Source organism: Aquarana catesbeiana, linkage group LG03 (assembly GCF_042186555.1).
Source record: "Aquarana catesbeiana isolate 2022-GZ linkage group LG03, ASM4218655v1, whole genome shotgun sequence".
In the NCBI taxonomy this organism is placed as follows: domain Eukaryota; kingdom Metazoa; phylum Chordata; class Amphibia; order Anura; family Ranidae; genus Aquarana; species Aquarana catesbeiana.
The window spans coordinates 340,535,920-340,557,376 of NC_133326.1; the positions used below are offsets into that span (position 1 = coordinate 340,535,920).

At 41.5% G+C, this 21,457-nt stretch overlaps 1 protein-coding gene across 2 annotated transcripts in view; it reads right to left on the bottom strand.

Annotated features, from left to right (window-relative positions):
- Positions 1-4,923: 4,923 nt before the first annotated feature.
- The window catches only part of SLC26A2 (solute carrier family 26 member 2), a 112,809-nt gene continuing 96,275 nt past the window's right edge, over positions 4,924-21,457 (bottom strand). For both annotated transcript variants that reach the window (XM_073620558.1, XM_073620559.1), the window contains exon 3: positions 4,924-14,821. In XM_073620558.1, the coding sequence (XP_073476659.1) occupies positions 13,310-14,821 (1,512 nt within the window). In that variant the 3' untranslated portion in view covers positions 4,924-13,309. The remainder of the gene's footprint in view (positions 14,822-21,457) is intronic.

The following is a 21,457-nucleotide window of genomic DNA, read 5'->3' on the forward strand; positions in this document are numbered from 1 at the left end:
GGTGAACAGTGTAGGAATTACAACAGTTTGTATATGTGCCTCCCACTTTTTAAGGGACCAAAAGTAATGGGACAATTGGCTGCTCAGCTGTTCCATGGCCAGGTGTGTGTTATTCCCTCATTATGCCGTTTACAAGGAGCAGATAAAAGGTCCAGAGTTCATTTCAAGTGTGCTATATGCATTTGGAATCTGTTGCTGTCAACTCTCAATATGACATCCAAAGAGCTGTCACTATCTGAGAGACAGCAAAAACATTAGGTGTGGCCAAATCAACTGTTTGGAACATCCTTAAAAAGAAAGAACGCAATGGTGAGCTCAGCAACACCAAAAGACCAAGGAAAACAACTGTGGTGGATGACCGAAGAATTCTTTCCCTGGTGAAGAAAACACCCTTCACAACAGTTGGCCAGATCAAGAACACTCTCAGGAGGTAGGTGTATAGGTGTATGTGTGTCAAAGTCAACAATCAAGAGAAGACTTCACCAGAGTGAATACAGAGGGTTCACCACAAGATGTAAACCATTGGTGAGCCTCAAAAACAGGAATGTCAGAATAGAGTTTGCCAAACAACATCTAAAAAAGCCTTCACAGTTCTGGAACAACATCCTATGGACAAATGAGACCAAGATCAACTTGTACCAGAGTGATGGGAAGAGAAGAGTATGGAGAAGGAAAGGAACTGCTTATGATCCAAAGCATACCACCTCATCAGTGAAGCATGGTGGTGGTAGTGTCATGGCGTGGGCATGTATGGCTGCCAATGGAACTGGTTTTCTTGTATTTATTGATGATGTGACTGCTGACAAAAGCAGCAGGATGAATTCTGAAGTGTTTCAGGCAATATTATCTGCTCATATTCAGCAAAATGCTTCAGAACTCATTGGACGGCGCTTCACAGTGCAGATGGACAATGACCCGAAGCATACTGCGAAAGCAACCAAAGAGTTTTTTAAGGGAAAGAAGTGTAATGTTATGCAATGGCCAAGTCAATCACCTGACCTGAATCCGATTGAGCATGCATTTCACTTGCTGAAGACAAAACTGAAGGGGAAATGCCCCAAGAACAAGCAGGAACTGAAGACAGTTGCAGTAGAGGCCTGGCAGAGCATCACCAGGGATGAAACCCAGTGTCTGGTGATGTCTATGTGTTCCAGACTTCAGGCTGTAATTGACTGCAAAGGATTTGCAACCAAGTATTAAAAAGTGAAAGTTTGATGGATGATTGTAATCTGTCCCATTACCTTTGGACCCTTAAAAAGTAGGAGGCACATATACAAACTGTTGTAATTCCTAAACTGTTCACCTGAGTTGGATGTAAATATCCTCAAATCAAAGCTGAAAGTCTGCAGTTAAAGCACATCTTGTTCGTTTCATTTCAAATCAATTGTGGTGGTGTATAGAGCCAAAAAGATTAGAATTGTGTCAATGTCCCAATATTTATGGACCTGACTGTATGTAACTCAACAGGAGATGACACTGTCTTTGAGAACGTCTGATGACGAAACGCGTAAAGCGGAGTCACGCTCACACGTCATACCCGGAAGATCTGGCCGGAACGCAAGGTGGGACGCACGCTTGGACTTGCTTCCTGATCCCATCCTTTGCTCACAGCCGTGTTTGTATTGGGTCAATTGCTTTTAAGAACTTTTATATTTGTTAATAAACTGGACATACTTCACTACGGAAGCCCCCTGTTTATTTCTTTATATGAGGACGATATAGCAGAGTGGAGGTGGGGAGTTGTGAAGGAACCCAGGCCTGGACCACTAGGTGGGGACCCCTGAATTGGACCACCGGAGCGATCGCACGGAGCAGCGAAGCTTAAGCAGGACATCTAAAAGAGACACCCACTCCTCTGCACAGTACCCCTGTGGGGGTGACTGATTCTGGTGAGTGGGGGAGCACGGGGGGGAGCACTTGGAGTCACCAGCTTGTACATGCACGGAAGTCACCATTTATTACTCCTTGGCATTTATAACTGCATGCTGACCGACCCTGGGCTTCTATAGAACTCCTGTTTCTCCAAATAGACATTCAATTCCGCCTGGTTTCACCATAGAGACTTTATACATATATTGCTTATAACATTTTTGCCTGTATGGATTCTATTTTAAATCATATATGAGCCTTGAGGGGGTCTAGTATATAGTAACATAGAGTCTCAGGAATTTATTGTTTACCTATTAGACACAGTGAACTTTAATTACTACACATGCTGCTGATATGTTTTAACTAATTTATATGTTTTTTCACGGATGCTGGTAGCCCCAAAATAGTGTTTTCACGGATGCTGGTAGCCCCAAAACAGGGGGTGGTACACCATTATATAAATTTACGTTGAAAGTTGGGGTGTTGTAAATGTACAACTTTATATTGCAAGATGGGCAAGTGTAAATTCATTTCACCTGTTGGAACACATGAGACTCATCACACACTTATATAACACAGAGGAGTTGCACGTTTATCTCCAGAGGGCTTATATATATATATATTTTGTTATTTTTTATTTTTTAATTTAACCTAAATTATTTGCTCTCTGCATCTACCTTTGCACATGCGTAAGGGTTCGTTCACCCAGGGGACAAATTATAAGCGTATTTCCCCTCATACATGCTTTTGTCACCTGATTGCATAGGTGCTTGATAATCGCATAGATATTTCACGATCACTTTTAGTATGTGTATTTAATCACTTTTATCATCACTTTGAATTTGTAAGCAATAAATACTGCTAACAGGGCAGCGCCAATTTCCCCAACCTCTTTTCCACTTAAGTGCACTGTGTTCGGGCGCCGGACACAGTGCACTATGGGAAGCGCCACGTCTATGCAATCACGAGATTGCAGACGAGGCGCTTCATTTGTGGTCTTTTGTCTCGCCTTGCGGCTTATTCCATCGCGCCGAACAGCTTCTGCCCGGCGCCTATAGTATGTATTACTATGGCCGGGTGGTTTGATTGACATCCGAGTTAGATGTCACTTCCGTTTTTCTCTCTCCTATTGCGCCCGAGCAGAGGAAGTATGAGGAGCAGACTCCACCACCGCCGCTGCCAGTGCCCACTGAAGGAGACACAGCAGGAGGAGAGGACACCACAGCAAGGTAAGTGCTGGTCCGTACCTCCCACGGAGAACGGGGGGGCGGGGGGTTTGATGGGACAGTGAGGCTGCATTTGATGGGCCACAGTGAGGCTGCATTTGATGGGACAGTGAGGCTGCATTTGATGGGACACGGTGAGGCTGCATTTGATGGGACACAGTGAGGCTGCATTTGATGGGACACAGGCTGCATTTGATGGGACAGTGAGGCTGCATTTGATGGGACAGTGAGGCTGCATTTGATGGGACACAGTGAGGCTGCATTTGATGGGACACAGTGAGGCTGCATTTGATGGGACAGTGAGGCTACATTTGATGGGACAGTGAGGCTGCATTTGATGGGACACAAGCTGCATTTGATGGGACAGTGAGGCTGCATTTGATGGGACACAGTGAGGCTGCATTTGATGGGATACAGGCTGCATTTGATGGGACAGAGTGAGGCTGCATTTGATGGGACAGCGAGGATGCATTTGATGGGACACAGTGAGGCTGCATTTGATGGGACAGTGAGGCTACATTTGATGGGACAGTGAGGCTGCATTTGATGGGACAGTGAGGCTGCATTTGATGGTACACAGGCTGCATTTGATGGGACACAGTGAGGCTGCATTTGATGGGACAGTGAGGCTGCTTTTGATAAGACACAGGCTGCATTTGATGGGACAATGAGGCTGCATTTGATGGGACACCGGCTGCATTTGATGGGACAGTGAGGCTGCATTTGATGGGACAGTGAGGCTACATTTGATGGGACAGTGAGGCTGAATTTGATGGGACACAAGCTGCATTTGATGGGACAGTGAGGCTGCATTTGATGGGACAGTGAGGCTGCATTTGATGGGACAGTGAGGCTGCATTTAATGGGACAGTGAGGCTGCATTTGATGGGACACCGGCTGCATTTGATGGGACAGTGAGGCTGCATTTGATGGGACAGTGAGGCTACATTTGATGGGACAGTGAGGCTGCATTTGATGGGACACAGGCTGCATCCTATGAACAGCGATCGAGGGTCTCTTCTCACCATCTATCGGACATCTGGCTATCCTGTTATGGACTTGGTGTTTTAACTTCACTTTCACTATAAGTGTTTTGGCCATAATTTGTATATGCACTTATTATTAGTCAGACACTTGTTTGATCCTGCATAATTTTACTTAGCTTTATGATTTGGGAATACCTGTCATGTAATTTCACACATATATTTTTATAGCGCAGTTTCCGTTTGTACATTTTTTCTGCATTTGATGGGACACAGTGAGGCTGCATTTGATGGGACAGTAAGACTGCATTTGATGGGACACAGTGAGGCTGCATTTGATGGGACACATTGAGGCTGCATTTGATGGGGCACAGTGAGGCTGCATTTGATGGGCACAGTGGCTGCATAAGATGGGCACAGTAGCTGTATTTGATGGGGCACAGTGGCAGCATTTGATGGCATAGTTGCAGCATTTTATGGCACAGTGGGAGCATTTGATATGGCACAGTGGCTGTGTTTGATTGGCACAGTGGCTGCGTTTGATGGCCACAGTGGCTGCGTTTGATAGCACAGTAGCAGCGATTAATGGGTTTTTTTTTCAGAACTTTTCAGTTTGTTTGCACCCCCCCAAAAATTTTGAGCACCAGCCGCCACTGCTCAGTAGACATAATGCGGCCCATGTTAGACAATTTTACCCTTTAAATTTAGGACCCTGTTTCATCTTGTTTGACATGCCTGCTATACAACATCTATGAAAAACTGGCATATCAGCTTTGGATGCATTGACTCTGTAAAGAGTTCAGTCCTTTATGATCATATAATAAGAAGAAATCCGTACTCTAAAATGGTATACATATAAAATATTTTATTCTTTTAAAGGCACACATGAAATGACAACTATAACAAAACAAAAAAATATTTGCAGTGCTATGCTTCAAAACTTCAAAACAAGCAGTTCATGTAACATGTAAGCTATAAGAAAGTATATAATTTAAAAACTACATTTTTTATTCTAATAAAAAATAATGATATTATTAACAGCTTGGCCTATTAGTCTGAACAGATGCAGCTGAATCTTGTTGTCTAGAGTTATGTTTTTTGTAAAAATATTATTTGTATTGCTACAGTTTATCATGACTGAAATACGATTGACAAGCTCACAGTCACTGAGCTAGTTAATTTAAAAAAATCAATTACTAATTCAGTTTTATTGAAAATAGATAGTACAATCAATTTCAGAGGAGCTTTTACATAACATTATACTATATAATTAAACTATTTCAATAGTGTATTCTTATATAAATCTATGAATAATAAAAATATATAATCTATAAAAGGCGTTGTTAAACTTCTTATTAAAATGCTGGTTTCCTGGCTTTCCTGGCTGGAGTTACTGACCCAAAATGAGTATGCCATAACTTTACATTCTAGATACTTTTCATGTGTCAGCAACTAATATTTTATAAAAGGAATTCAGCAAAGGCAGCTTATGTATAAATACAGGTAAATTCTCAGGAGTACAATATCTAGTTCTCACGGATACTCTATAGCAAATTTGTTCATGTAAGTGTTCATATAATCACATTGATTTCAGTCGGCATGTTTGAATGCCGCAGTAAGGCACTTGCGTATTCCCCTGAAAAATTAAAACAGTTGTCAAATAAAAAATTCACTGCCAGCCCCTCTGTTTTATCAAGACATAACACATTGCCTGTTGTGTAAAACAATGGCTGTAATTACCTTTACTCAGATCTTTTATGGCCAGGAGGAGAGTGGGCGGAGGTTACTTGACCGGCCAGAAAATATCTGAGATAAGGTAATTACAGACATCGTATTACACTAACAGGTACACAGTGTGTTATGTCTTGATAAAACAGAGGGGCTGGCAGTAATATTTATTTAACTTTACTGCCAGCTACTAATAGCGGCAGGAGGAGAGGGGTGGGGCATCTCACCCAGAAAAAAGGAGCTGACAGGCAGGGAGGGAGGGGAGGGGGAGAGAGGAGAGCAGCAGGATGATGGAGCAACATAAACTGACCACTGTAATCAGGGATCAGCAGACATGATTACTGTGGTCAGCACATAGAGGGGGACACAGGAACATCCAGGATCAACCAGGTCTTTACAGCTTAGAAAGGGGCAGCACAAGCACTGTGCTGTTTAATCTGCTAAAAGGGAACAGGATCTCTTTTTTTTGGGGTTACAACTACTTTAACCACTTGAGGACCAGCCGCCGCAGTTATGCGGTTAGTAATGCCATAAATCTATCCCCTATTTTGTAGACGCTATAACTTTTGTGCAAACCAATCAATATACACTTATTGCGATTTTTTTTTTACCAAAAATATGTAGAAGAATACATATCAGCCTAAACTGAGGAAGACTTTTTTATTTTAATTTTTTTTTTTGGATATTTATTATAGAAAAAAGTAAAAGAAATTAGTTTTTTTGTTTCAAAATGGTTGCTCTTTCTTTGTTTATAGCGCAAAAAATAAAAACCGCAGAGGTGATCAAATACCACCAGAAGAAATCTCTATTTGTGGGGAAAAAAGAACGTCAGTGCCGTATTGCAAAAAATGGCCTGGTCATTAAGGGGGTAAATCTTCTGGGGCTGAAGTGGTTAAACATATTATCACATGCATCCAACTTGGTATCATTTCCTGCATAGCAGCATTCAGATTAGGTGAGGGAGGGGCAGCACTAGAAGCCAATCAGGCTCTCCTGCATGTACATGTGCTAACAGGAAACATGCAATAGGGAGAGAGAGTAGAATGAGCAGAAGTGATCACTTATCAGTGTGTTGCTGCTCCTTCACTGAATAAGCAGCAGGCCGTGTGCAGGGAAATTGCACTATTATATTCCTCAACAAAGTGGTGCCATCCTCTTGGCTGCACTGTCCAACAGCAGTGGATGCATTACAAGGACAGAATTACATCTTATGGCATAAAAGATGTGCCTGCTCACATGTGTGTATTTCATAATTATTGGTGTACTTAGCGGTTTGCCTGGAGTTCAGTTTTATGCATTCGTTTAGGGGTTAAGTTAAAGAGTAACTCCAATTTTGTTGAGAAAAAAAAACATCCCCTCTGGAGGATCAATGCACATTGTAAGTATTTTAACAAACTTTTGCTGAAGATTCTGTTGACCAGGATCTTTGGCTACTGATTTGGATTTGGTTTCTGAATTGGAGGGCCTGGTTCATTATAATCAGGTGTTGTACTTTCAGTGTTCTGATGAGAAAAGCTACAGGGTCTACATCCCTTTAAACGTAATTAACCTTCAGGGAGTAGCTCACCAAAAATTATTTTTTTTGTTGCAGAGATGCCTAAAATCTGACTTCTATCTTATTGTATCTGCAGACTACTGGGAAAATCAGTGAGCCATGTACTCAAGTAGGAAATTACATTTTTGGAGATGTTTTTTTCTATACACCGACAGTGTACAGAATGCCTCCAGGTTGCCATATTGCATTGCATTTTACAGAGAATTACAGCGCTGCAATAACGGAAAGGACATTTTTAACAACATTCAATTACAATATGGCATATGTAGTAATTCTAGATGTTATATTATTTTTTCCACAAAAGTGGAGTATCCTTTAAGTCAGTGTTAGGGTCAAGGGTTAGCAATTTTATTTTAACTGTTAGGTTTAAAGACAACCAGCTAAGTATGTGGCTTTGTAAGAATGTATTTTTTAAAGCAAACACAACCTTTGCCAAATAGAACAGGTTTACTTTAATGGCAACCCAGAGCCCATGCCTCCCCTTTCAATTCCTCACCTCTATATTTTACTTCAGGCAGCAATGAAAAATACCTGGTACTTTCCTATTGGGGGGGGGGGGTGTCACTGATTCCAATGTGATAGTACTGGTAATTGGGAATTGACTGCTTATGTGCCCAGTATTTAGTAGTATTCTCTTTCAGTCAGAGCAGAAATACAAACTCAGTGTCAGGCTGTAAAACCTCAATGGAGGCCAACTTGCATCCCGCCCAATTGCAAGGCTCATAAGTGATGTTTAACAAATTGAACCTAATTAAAAAAAACAAATTTAAAGGACAATTTAAAGTAAAAAAAAACAGTACTGAAACAGTACACTAACACTTCCCTCCCCAGATTCTTACTTACCCCTGTACCCTGTAGCATAGCCGCATCCTATGCACTGTTCACTTTGGGCAGAAATCCTTTTTGTCGCTGGATGCACCTACACACTAAGCCCTCATAAATTTGTATGAGGTTGTCCCAAATGCTGGAGCTGCATCATGGATTAATGTCACATTCAGATTTAATTACAAAGGCCCATTGATGACTTGTTCTCTTTAAGTCTAAAGTTATGCTTTGGGGTTTAAGCGCTGGGTGAGAGTGCGAGTTAAGGACTTGCTTTGGTTATTAGCTTAAAGCCAAACTCCAGGATCCAACCCACTTTTCACATATAGCTTCCCATTGGCATGCACATAAAAAAAGCAATAATTCCTATAATAATGCCTAAGTTATAAGCAACCTTACTATATTTGATGTAACAGCATATAATATATTATAACTATGCAGGTATATTAGTTAAAGGTCTGCCTGGGCACCTGGGAAAGGATCCAGAGAGGCAACACTCATTTCATTACAGTAGACCCATATCTAAGTATTACATTCGAGCTATATTAACATTCTTACTGGAATTGATAAATAAATAGGCTGAAATGCCTATCTTTTTACATATGCTGCTTCAGGATCCTTCCAGAACTGGTCAAAAAACGTAAAGTCTAGGTACCTGATCACATGATTTTAGATCAGAGGCAGAAGAAAGTTAAAACTGGCTAAAATGTCCCTTCAGCAGGGATCAAGTGACCACATTCATAGACCTTCAGACATGCAGTCAGCAATAAATGGCAACTGCAATAATGTTTTCTCCATTAAAATAAGGTTTTTAGCCCTTTTGATCTACCATAGCAAGACTTTTAACATCTTTGCTTTTTGTTTTGCATTCTCTCTAGAGGGAAATAGCTGGGGATTCTGAGAGACTGAACTTGGAGGAAACATGTGCTTCTTCTAAATAAATAACAAAGTTAATATACCTGTAATAAATAAATAAATAAATATTTGAGTATAGATCCACATTATGTCTAGGAGACTGAGACATTAACCCAAAGTCACCATTTCAGGTTCGTTTTTGGGTCTAACATTTGCCATTTTAGGGGCCACATTCTGTCACACATATTCCATTTCTTCCTGCTAGTTGATTCAAGGCCTGATAAAATACAGAGAAAAAGCAACAACTTTCTTGCCTTAAAATGATTGAACATACTTTTACTGATACTTTTCCAATACGAAAAATCTAATCAGCAAGTACGCTGCTACAGTGTATCTATGTATACAAATCTAAAGCTGGTCATACACTGATAGATTGTTGTTTTTTTTAAGATCAGCCTGCAGAATGAACAAAAAAACAAATTTCACCGATTCCTCTATCTGTACTATACAGTGCCTACTGTATTTTAACAGCTGTCTCACTGGCTGGTAAAATACAAAACAGTGACTACATGTGATTGGATGTAGCTGATGTTCGGCCAACAACTTTCTGCTTGGCTTCCTTGGGGGGCCACCCATTAATTGAATTTGCATAGTGCATAGGCAGCTTTTTTGGTCCTTCTCAAAACTGCAAGGCTTTGTACAAGTAGCCTTACAAGGTAACAATTTTACCAAAAAGAGACTGATTTTTATTTATTCAGGCATTTTTTTTGAGACACTGCGCTTGAAAGAATGTGTATATATATAGATATGTGTGGTTTTCAAAAACACTAGTTTTCAAAAACTTAGCATAACCATTTGGAGATCTGCTAGCTTTCACAATGTAAGGAGTTCATGCATGATTTTAATAACAAGGTAAAGCATTTTAGAGTTTGGTATTCAAGGCAAACATTATTATGTGTAGAAAGCAATTTAAAGTGAATCTGTGCTATTCCCATGCAGGGCACACCAAAAAGTATGCTTTAATGTTGGTCCCACCATCTACTTATACTACACTGCCTTTCCTCCAACCTCACTGGGTTTAGCAGCTGGGAGTACTACCAGGTATGGGGGGCATGTAACTAACTCCACCTTCCTGTCACATGACAGCACTGATGAATGTTGGTTGGCCACTCAGACACCCAGTCCTGCCACAAGGAGGAGGTGACACAATTCCCATCACTCTGTAAACTCACCACTTGGAGCCTGCAAAAGACTTACTCTCTTATCTCAAATGGAGCAGCTAAGGCAGGGGTAGGCAACTTTGGCTCTCCAGCTGTGGTGAAACCACAAATCCCATCATGTCTCTGCCTCTAGGAGTCATGCCTCTGATTGTTAAGGTCTTGCAATCTCTCATAGGACTATGTAGTTTTAAAACATCTAGAAGGCTGAGGTTGCCTACCCCAGAGCTAAGGGGTGAAGAGAAAGGAAATATTGCTGCTGGAGCTGGCAGGTTAAACCAGAGTGGGTCTCATCCCAGTCATCTCTGTCTCTTGGAATAAGCAGTTAATAACAGTTATTTCATACATTGCTGCAGATCAGGCAAACTAACACCAAATGCTCATCAATTGATTATGTAAATGTAATGGTGATTTCTATCTTAACTGGAGCAGTTTAAAGAAGGTGCAGTAGATCTGTGATGTTTATCCTTGGAGTCAGGAAATTTAGCATGAGCTCTAAAATGGCCATGTGTCTCATTTAGTTGTACATTACCAGTTCATTGGGACTGGTTAGCATAGCCCTAAATATAATATCAGACTACAACAGATTCTCAAGTCCTTTAAAGAGGTGGTATTTAAAATAATCATACAAAATAATTATTTAAATGTAACATGTGCTGAATGATTTCGAGTTGTGGCAAGTCATGATTTTTTATATACCTGTAGACATACAATAGCTGTTGGGATGGTGTTACGCAGTTTGTGAAGTCTCTATATTTATACATTTAATTCTAAAATGAATCACCTTTCTATTATCATTTTTTTTCACATCAGAGAAAAGGGTACTAGTATGCTCATTATTCAAAAAAGTTCACAAATCAAGAATAAGGATACCTTTTTTTGAAAATTGACAGTTATCTTAAGTTAAACTGAAACTAACCCATCCTATGCTTTAAAGCCAAGAAAGCTGCCATCCTAAAGTGGAACTATACTTACCTACACTCCAGCGCTGCAGTGTCCCGGAGCTCCCCGCCAGCTGCTGTCATCTTCGGCTGGATCAGTTTCTGATCTTTGACCATTTTCATTGGCCCAGCCAAAACGACATCACTCCCACACATGGGAGTTCGTTCATCTCGACATTGGTGCAATTTGTACACTGAGCTGTGAGTGCACAATTCAGTGTACAGGACATACCAGCAGTTAATAGTGTTGGAGATTTACTAAAACTGGTGCACACAGAAGCTGGTTACAGGTTTTATTGTCAAAGATTAATTGAACAAGCTGAAGTTGGAAGCTGACTGGCTGCTATGCACAGCTGCACCAGATTCTGTGTGCACCAGTTTTAGTAAATCTCCCCCAGTATGTCTCTTTTGCATTAAAAATCCTGCATGTTTACCAAATGTTTTTGTTTTTTTAGGTCAGATTTCCACTTTAACCTTTATTTGATCTACAGTTGATGTCATGGTGCTGCACATTTGATCAACTACTGGCAACCGTCACAGTTATCGTTCAAAGCATGACTTGAAAGTAACAGTTAAATCTGTGTGCTTAGTTCAATTAAATTTTTAAAAATGCAGTTACATGTTTAATATACAAGTCCTATCCTTGTATTAAACTTTGTGAATTGAGCCCTGCAACTATTATGCAATGACACATAAATAATTTAAATTCAATGAAAATCAAGTAAGTGCATATAAAAATAATATCTTAATGAACATGTATGTTGAACAGTCCTGAGTAAACAGTCAGAGTAAAATGTTGATGCATTACTGACAGATTGAGGGGACTTTATCAAAACTTTAACGGCCAGAATATGGAACAGATGTGCATATGCAACAAATGCATGGTCAGCTTCTATCTTTTATTTTCAAGATGAAGATTGATGCTGATTGCTTGCCATGCACATTTCCTCCAGATTCTCTCTGCTTCAGTCGTATTAATCTCCCCACTGAATATTTCACCCACACACTGGCGTAATATCACAGATTTGTGGTCTCAAACAATCAATAAAATGAAATATCGGGGTTGATCGGCTAAAGTTAATAGACTATTCACTTTGCAAGAGAATTTTCACTTTTGCTTAGCGAATGAGGTAAAGCTATGCTGACTTCCATCAACCAATCTTATGCAAGCAAAAATATTGTTTTAATTTTCCTTGCATTTGGCTAGCTATTCTTTGCAAAGTGAATTTTTACCACATTCAGCCTAGGAAAAATTCCCTTGTAAAGAGAACAACTTTTTCGTCTTTAGTAATTCAACCATTTTGTTTTTAAAGACTGAATAACTAAACAATCTGCAATTTGATCTTAAAACTGGGTGCTAGCTTGTTAATAGGACGACAATAATGCCCAAGTTTTTAAGTGACATACATCCTGAAGGCTCACATAACGCAGAATGATTGTTATATCGGTCAAATATGCATAATGTGCTTTAGGTTCTACAGCTTTGCCTTTGGCCTCATGGCTGCAGTGATGTTATTGAAACCTTTGTGATGCAATGACAAGCAATAAGTGCATTCCTACATGGCTGTCAAGAGTAGTTACTTCTGTTTATGGTATTTTAATACGGGTTCCAGAGTGTCTGCAAAATTTTTAACAAACACGTACAGAGGCCTTTAGATGCCTCATCAGTGGTAAAAGCGGAGCTTGAAGATCAGAACCCAAGTGCATGTACAATTCCTTCAACTGCCCACTGAGTGGCTGATCTCCATTGATGTACCATAGCCAAGTGTGACAAGGTGCTATTCAAAGTACCCAGATGATAAAGAATTAACTGTAAATAAAGTGGAACTCTAGCCAGTTATTTTTTCCAAGTTTGAACAGTGTGAGGTAGAATATAGCCTCTGTCCCAGTTTTAATTGCTGTCTGTGTTCCACTTTATTTATATGCTGTGACATTTGAAAAAACTGTAGGAAGTCAGGGTTGGAATTTCTTTGTTAACTATTTTATATATATATACTGTATCAAGTTTAAAAGTAATTGTGCCTTGCCTTAGTTTGTGTATTCACTGCCCACTTTTGTAGTACATAATTTAACATACAGCACCACCTGCTGGAACTTCAATGCAGATGTGTAGTTAAACAGCTGACCCATTCACACAAGCATCTGTTTGCTCCTGTGCATATAGTGCAAACTGCACAGCTTGATGGATGCTGTAAAATGCCATGGTACCTTCTTCCTTTTTAAAATAGTCACCATTTCTAAGTGAATTTCTCACAGACATATTACATTGAGCTAGCAAAACACGAATGCCAATGTCATTATAATCTTTTAGGACGTCTTTCAAAGTGTTTAGGCCTGCTGTGTCTATAAACTGAATTGCACTACAATCAATAACTAGGGAATGTAGGGGCATTTGCTCCTGGTAGAGTTGCAAACAAGTTTCCATCTCAGCAGGGCTGCCTTCTTGCTTTTTTAGCTTCTCTTTCTTCTTTGCTGCTTTCTTTTCTGCTAAAGCAACCAAAACCGGGTCCACTCCAACATGTTTATACAGTGCTGATTTAAAAGATTGTTTGTTCACATAATACAGCGGGGCCTCAAATCGAAAAACCTGGATACCTTTGGTGGTGTTGAGATTCTGGTAGACAGCCATAGACTCATAAACTTCAGAAGCTTCCACCCTACCTAACAAAGATGATATAGATGTTTGAGATCTTATAATGACGCAGAGCATAGAAAATGCAATGCCAATCAAAAGTCCGAGCTCAGTGCTAATTAATGCAGATGAAAACATGGTAACCAGCCAGATGACAGTGTCTATTTTATTTACTTTCCACATCTTGGGTAAATCTAAAAATTTTTTGAGGGCACCTCTTAAATTCACTATGGTTATGACACCCAAAACACATTTCTGAAGTGAATAGAAAAGAGGAGCTATTACCAAGAGGACAAGGAGAATGACCAGAGAGGTCATGATTCCTGAGACTTGAGTTTTGCAGCCAGTAGACTCTTTAACTAGTGTTTTGGCAAGGGCAGCACTTGTGGTAAAGCAATGGAAAAATGATGGGATGATATTGCAGAATCCAATAGCATACATTTCCTGATTGGCCTTGACCTCATACCCATGTTTCTTAGCAAACATCTCAGAGAGGGAGACCGTGATTGCAAATCCTATTATTGCAATGGACAAAGCCCCTAATGCAACATTGGGAACAAGGTTCCATTCTGGTGGCTTTGGCATTAGAAATCCAGTAGGGATCTCCCCTGCAATGCTTGAGCCATAGTTTTCTTTGAGATGACCAAAGTGGGAGGCAAGAGTGGCCCCGACAACTACAAATAGTTCGACAGGGATTGGAGCCTTGAGCTTGGACTTGAAGCATTCATTGAGTTCTTTGGTTGGAATCAGAACTAAAAGACACAAAATGCTGGTAACAAGATCACAAATGTTGGTCAGGTGAATGTTCTCAAAGATATGAATCCAAGTACAGATGGAAGAGCCAATTCCACCGACACGTGGTAAACTTAGGCCTAAAAGATATTTTACTTGAGATGTAAGGATTGTGAATGATGCACCTGTTGCAAATCCACTAAGCAAGGAGTCTGACAGGTACACGGAAATAAATCCCACTTGAAAGATTCCCATTAGTACCTGAAATTTAAGAAGGGGACACAATATTAATAGTCAAATTTCAGTGTAATAATAACAATAATGAAATAATAATAGTTATTAGATATAAAAAAAGATGTATACCCAACAACCTGCAAAAATTGTTATGCCACTTAACTTACTGCACAACAGTAAGTTTTATCCTTTCCATATTGACAACATTTGTTATAAGAGGAAAGTATTGAAGCTTTGGGTTCTCTGAAGATTAAATGAGAATGAGAAAGCTTTCAGTTATGAATCATATGCTTTAGCATCAAGGTTTTTTGGGTCCCAGGACAACCAAGTCCTGTTAAAAAAAACATTAAAAAAAACAGAGGAAGCACTGGCAAAGTCAGCAGCTTAAAGGGTTAGGTCATCTTTAAAAAACTTCCTATGTTTCAGATAAGGGGGCCCCTATTTACAATAAGAACTGTGTAGATTTAAAAAAGCAGCTCCTTTCATTATCTTTAGTCCCTGCAAAGCTGCTACTTCCGGTTGTAGGTATTTCAAAGGATGCATTTAGATTACCCTTAACCACTTCAGCCCCGGAAGGATTTACCCCCTTCCTGACCAGAGAACTTTTTACAATTTGACACTGCGTTGCTTTAACTGCTAATTGCGCAGTCATGCAATGCTGTACCCAAACAAAATTTGCGTCCTTTTCTTCCCACAAATCTCTAGAGCTTTCTTTTGATGGTATTTGATCACCTCTGCCGTTTTTATTTTTTGCTCTATAAATGGAAAAAGACCGAAAATTTCAAAAAAAAAATGATATTTTCTACTTTTTGTTATAAAAAAAATCAAATAAACTCAATTTTAGTCATACATTTAGGCCAAAATGTATTCGGCCACATGTCTTTGGTAAAAAAAATGTCAATAAGTGTATATTTATTGGTTTGCGCAAAAGTTATAGCGCCTACAAACTAGGGTGCATTTTCTGGAATTTACACAGCCTTTAATTTATGACTGCCTATGTCATTTCTTGAGGTGCTAAAATGGCAGGGCAGTACAAAACCCCCCCAAATGACCCAATTTTGGAAAGTAGACACTCCAAGGAAATTGCTGAGAGGCATGTTGAGCTCATTGAATATTAATTTTTTTTGTCCCAAGTAATTGAATAATGACAAAAAAAAAAAAAATTTACAAACAGTTGACAGTTGTCACTAAATGATATATTGCTGACACAGGCCATGGGCATATGTGGAATTGCACCCTAAAATATATTCAGCTGCTTCTCCTGAATACATATGTGGGACTTTTTGGGAGCCTAGCCGGGTACAGGGCCCCGAAAACCAATCATCGCCTCCGGGATTTCTAAGGGCGCAAATTTTTGATTTCACTCCTCACTACCTATCAGAGTTTTGAAGGCCATAAAATGCCCAGATGGCACAACCCCCCCCCCCCCCAAATGACCCCATTTTTGAAAGTAGACACCTCAAGCTATTAGCTGAGGGGCATGTTGTGACAATTTTTTTTTTTTTTTTTTGCACAAAGTTATCACTAAATGATATATTGCTCACACAGGCCATGGGCATATGTGGAATTGCACCCCAAAATACATTTAGCTGCTTCTCCTGAGTATAGGGATGCCACATGCGTAAGACTTTTTGGGAGCCTAGCTGCATACGGGGCTCTGAAAACCAATCACCGCCTTCAGGATTTCTAAGGGCGTAAATTTTTGATTTCACTCTTCACTGCCTATCACAGTTTCGGAGGCCATGGAATGCCCAGGTGGCACAACCCCCCCCCCCCCAATGACCCCATTTTGGAAAGTAGACACCCCAAGCTATTTGCTGAGAGGCATGGTGAGTATTTTGCAGCTCTCATTTGTTTTTGAAAATAAAGAAAGACAAGAAAAAAATTTTTTTTTTCTTTTTTCAATTTTCAAAACTTTGTGACAAAATAGGGTCATTTGGGGGGGTTTTGCCACCTGGGCATTCCATGGCCTCTGAAACTGTGATAGGCAGTGAAGAGTGAAAATTTACGCCCTTAGAAAGCCTGAAGGCGGTGCTTGGTTTTCGGAGTCCCGTACGAGGCTAGGCTCCCAGAAAGTCTCACACATGTGGTATCCCCATACTCAGGAGAAGCAACAGAATGTATTTTGGGGTGTAATTTCACATATTCCCATGGCATGTTTGAGCAATATATCATTTAGTGACAACTCTGTGCAAGGAAAAAAAAAAAATTTGTCTTTTTCCCCCAACTTGTGTCACAATATAAAATATTCCATGGACTCGACATGCCTCTCAGCAAGTAGCTTGGGGTGTCTACTTTCCAAAATGGGGTCATTTGAGGAGGTTTTGAACTGTCCTGGCATTTTATGCACAACATTTATAAGCTTATGTCACACATCACCCACTCTTCTAACCACTTGAAGACAAAGCCCTTTCTGACACTTTTTGTTTACATGAAAAAATTATTTTTTTGCAAGAAAATTACTTTGAACCCCCAAACATTATATATTTTTTTAAAGCAAATGCCCTACAGATTAAAATGGTGGGTGTTTCATTTTTTTTTTCACATAGTATTTGCGCAGCGATTTTTCAAATGCATTTTTTTGGGAAAAAACACACTTTTTAAAATTGTAATGCACTAAAACACACTATATTGCCCAAATGTTTGATGAAATAAAAAAGATGATCTTAGGCCGAGTACATGGATACCAAACATGACATGCTTTATGTGACAGACCTAGCCGAGAGAGACTTTTGGAGGGGACCGTATGCTAGCCTCTTGCCGATCGATCGGGGGCCCTTGCATTTGGGGGAACGGTGCTCTTTGTGAGCTGTATGCCTGGGGACCCTTGAGGTGGTATTACTGTGGATTCGGGTCCTGGTCCCCCAGGACACACAGACTCTGAGGACCCTGTATTTGCCATATTGGAATAGTGGCTGATTCATAATGCTGGGACAGATACTGTTAGGAGATGCTGATGTAAATTCCAACACCTGTCTGTCTATTGTCTGCTAAAATGTGTATTGTAAATAAGTCTATAGTATGGGATCTAAGAGTCATTAGATTCCCATTGTTATTTGTGTTAATTAACTCTGCTATTGTGGGAAGAAGAATCTATGTTGATTGTGATAATGTTGATTGGATTTTCTGAACTACAAGACGGCCAGTCTGGCCTAACGGTCATGTCTGAGTCGTCTAGGCTGTCTAAAGGGATTAGTTAATTAGCTCATGTTAATTAAGGTTAATTAGGTTACAGCTGTATTGTTAGTGTAATATGAGCAGGAGGTCTGCACCTCCACTTTGAGTGTATAAAAGCCTGTATTTTGCAATAAATGAGATTCCTGGTTGAACTTACATACAGCCTGCCTGGTGTTTGTTCTGAGCTATCACAACTGGGTTAGAACGGCACAGAGCTGTAGTTCTAATCCAGGAGCATTGGATGACCGAACCATCAGACGTTGCAATCTGATTCAATAGCTGCAGAGGAGTGTCGGGAGAGTGGAACCGAGTGAGCAAGGGGTTCGTTACATTGGTTGGCAGCCGTGGGATTTGCTCTCCAGTTACTGGGAAACTCCAAACCAGCTTGCAGGAGAGCCACGCTGAAAGACTTACTTGAGAGCCGTGGAGGGAATGGTGGGATTGTGCTTCCTTGCCGTGAACACATCCAAACCATCACCTGGATCCAAGGTAGCAGGATAGCAGGAGAGGAGAAATACCAGCCACCGTGGATGAGGAATTCAGAAGGAGGTTGCGAGAGGAGATACAGCACAGAGGACCAGTATCAGAGCAGGTCCAGCTAGGATGATTTGATTCTATGCGCTGTGAACTCTGGAAGGAAGCGCTAGCCCGTGAGCAGAGACACCAGGGAAAAGTTCTCCCCTCCATCCATGTGAGGTACTGGTCGCAGTATGAAGTGCGAATGCTGTTTTTGGGGGAACAGCTGAACCAGGAGTGGACAGCCGAGTTAAGCAGGCTGATCCGGGCAGAAATGCGGTTGGACGAGAGCTACAGAGCCCTCCAGTGGTATGTAGCCCAAGTGTGCCCATGGACAGCGGATGACAGCCCCACGGAAGGCTTTGACTACGATGGCCTGGGATTGTTATACTGGAGGCTGTCCAGGGACCCTCACTTTGGAAGTGATCGGGAGTGGCGTTTGGAGGAAATAATGGAGCACAGAGAACGGAGACTGAATGTCTCAGAAGTGCACTGGGCACAGGAAGATTTGGAGTTTCTGGCCGTTCAGGAATGGGAATTGGAGATCACCTACAAACAGCTGTTAGACTCTGCTCAGCAGCAGGGTTGTGCTCCCTTTGCCTGGGACTATCATGAAATACCAGTTGACAACTCTGAAATCCTGGCTGAAGAGTTGACAATGTGGCAGAGTAACGGTGTGCTTTGCCAACCTGCACCCGCAGCTATGGAGGGGGAGGTCTTATGGCGGATGCAGCAAGTGCTGACTGACCTTGATGAACCTGTTTCTGCATTGGATGATCTTGGATGGAGGAATGTGCCTGTCCAGCAGAATGCCAGAGAATCGGCAGTGGAAAATCTGAAGATTGCCATCCCCAAACCTGAAGTGCTGACAACAGGGCAGAGCTCTGCTAACCTCTGCCCAGCACTGATAGCATCTTCTGGGTTCCACGGAGAGGAGATGGTGAACCTTTATCCCCAGATACCAGTTGCAGAGACAGGGGATTTGATAGACATTTCTGCTGAGGAAGAACAACCTGGTGAGCCTCCAGCAGAAGAAGAGCTGTTATTAGGGCCAAACTTCACTGTGCTATGCCCAGCACTGATAGCATCTTCTGGGTTCCAGGGACAGGAGATGGTGAACCTTTATCCCCAGACACCAGTTGCAGAGACAGGGGATTTGATAGACTTTTCTGCTGAGGAAGAACAACCTGGTGAGCCTCCAGCAGAAGAGAAGCTGTTATTAGGGCCAAACTTCACTATGCTCTGCCCAGCACCAACAGAAGTATCTGTGAAGTTACAAGGAACTCCCCCAGCTGAAGCGCTGGCAACCGGACAGAGGGTCCAAGATCTCTGCCCTACACCTGCGGTGGTTCCGGAGGCTCAGGGTGACAAGGAGGTGGTCACTTCCCAGTAGCTGATCAGGATACAGGGGGAGAAGGGAGGGGAGGTGTTCGTCGTCCCTCCCCAACAGTTAGCCAGAGCAGATGGTGTGGGGTTTCCAGCAGAAGGGCTGGCAACAGGGCCGAGTACTGCTGGCCTCTGCCCTCAACTAACAGAGGATGGATTTCCTGTGAAGGTGGATGGGACTTCAGTCTCCACCTGTATACCCCAGGGATGCTGGGCAGTCGGCCCAGATCCCCAACAGCATGACGGAGTGAGCCCAGACACCCTGTCTTCTCTCCAGCGGCAGAAAGGACTCCAGGGAGAAGGGCCAGACCAGGCCTCTCCCCAGCGGCAGATATGTTCTCTGAGAGAGGCAGAGGTTGGCTGGGTGAGTAATGTTTTGTTTGGAACAATTTGTTTGGGGTACTGTGTGGGTACAGGCATTAGAGGACTGGAACTACTGACTAACTTCGGAGTCAACCCGTCTGGGGTCTCCTCCTGTGTTAGTCTCCTGCCAAAAGGGGAGAAATGTGACAGACCTAGCCAGGAGAGAGACTTTTGGAGGGGACTGTATGCTAGCCTCTTGCCGATCGATCGTGGGCCCTTGCATTTGGGGGAACGGTGCTCTTTGTGAGCTGTATGCCTGGGGACCTTTGAGGTGGTATTCCTGTGGATTCGGGTCCTGGTCCCCTAGGACACACAGACTCTGGGGACCCTGGATTTGCCATATTGGAATAGTGGCTGATTCATAATGCTGGGACAGATACTGTTAGGAGATGCTGATGTAAATTCCAACACCTGTCTGTCTATTGTCTGCTAAAATGTGTATTGTAAATAAGTCTATAGTATGGGATCTAAGAGTCATTAGATCCCCATTGTTATTTGTGTTAATTAACTCTGCTATTGTGTGAAGAAGAATCTATGTTGATTGTGATAATGTTGATTGGATTTTCTGAACTACAAGACGGCCAGTCTGGCCTAACAGTCATGTCTGAGTCATCTAGGCTGTCTAAAGGGATTAGTTAATTAGCTCATGTTAATTAAGGTTAATTAGGTTACAGCTGTATTGTTAGAGTAATATGAGCAGGAGGTCTGCACCTCCACTTTGAGTGTATAAAAGCCTGTATTTTGCAATAAAAGAGATTCCTGGTTGAACTTACATACAGCCTGCCTGGTGTTTGTTCTGAGCTATCACAACTGGGTTAGAACGGCACAGAGCTGTAGTTCTAATCCCGGAGTATTGGATGACTGAACCATCAGACGTTGCAATCTGATTTAATAGCTGCAGAGGAGTGTCGGGAGAGTGGAACCGAGCGAGCAAGGGGCTCGTTACACTTTAAAATTGCGCACAAACGTGCAGTGGCGACAAACTGAATACACTTTTAAAAGCTTTTAAAAGCCTTTACAGGTTACCACTTTAGATTTACAGAGGAGATCTACTGCTAAAATTACTGCCCTCGATCTGACCTTCGCTGTGATACCTCACATGCATGATGCAATTGCTGTTTACAAAGATCGGTGTGATAAAATGCCTTCCCAATTTCCCAATGGTGCTGTTTACATCCGGCGAAATCTAAGTCTGCAGGCATCATTCTGGTATAACCACTC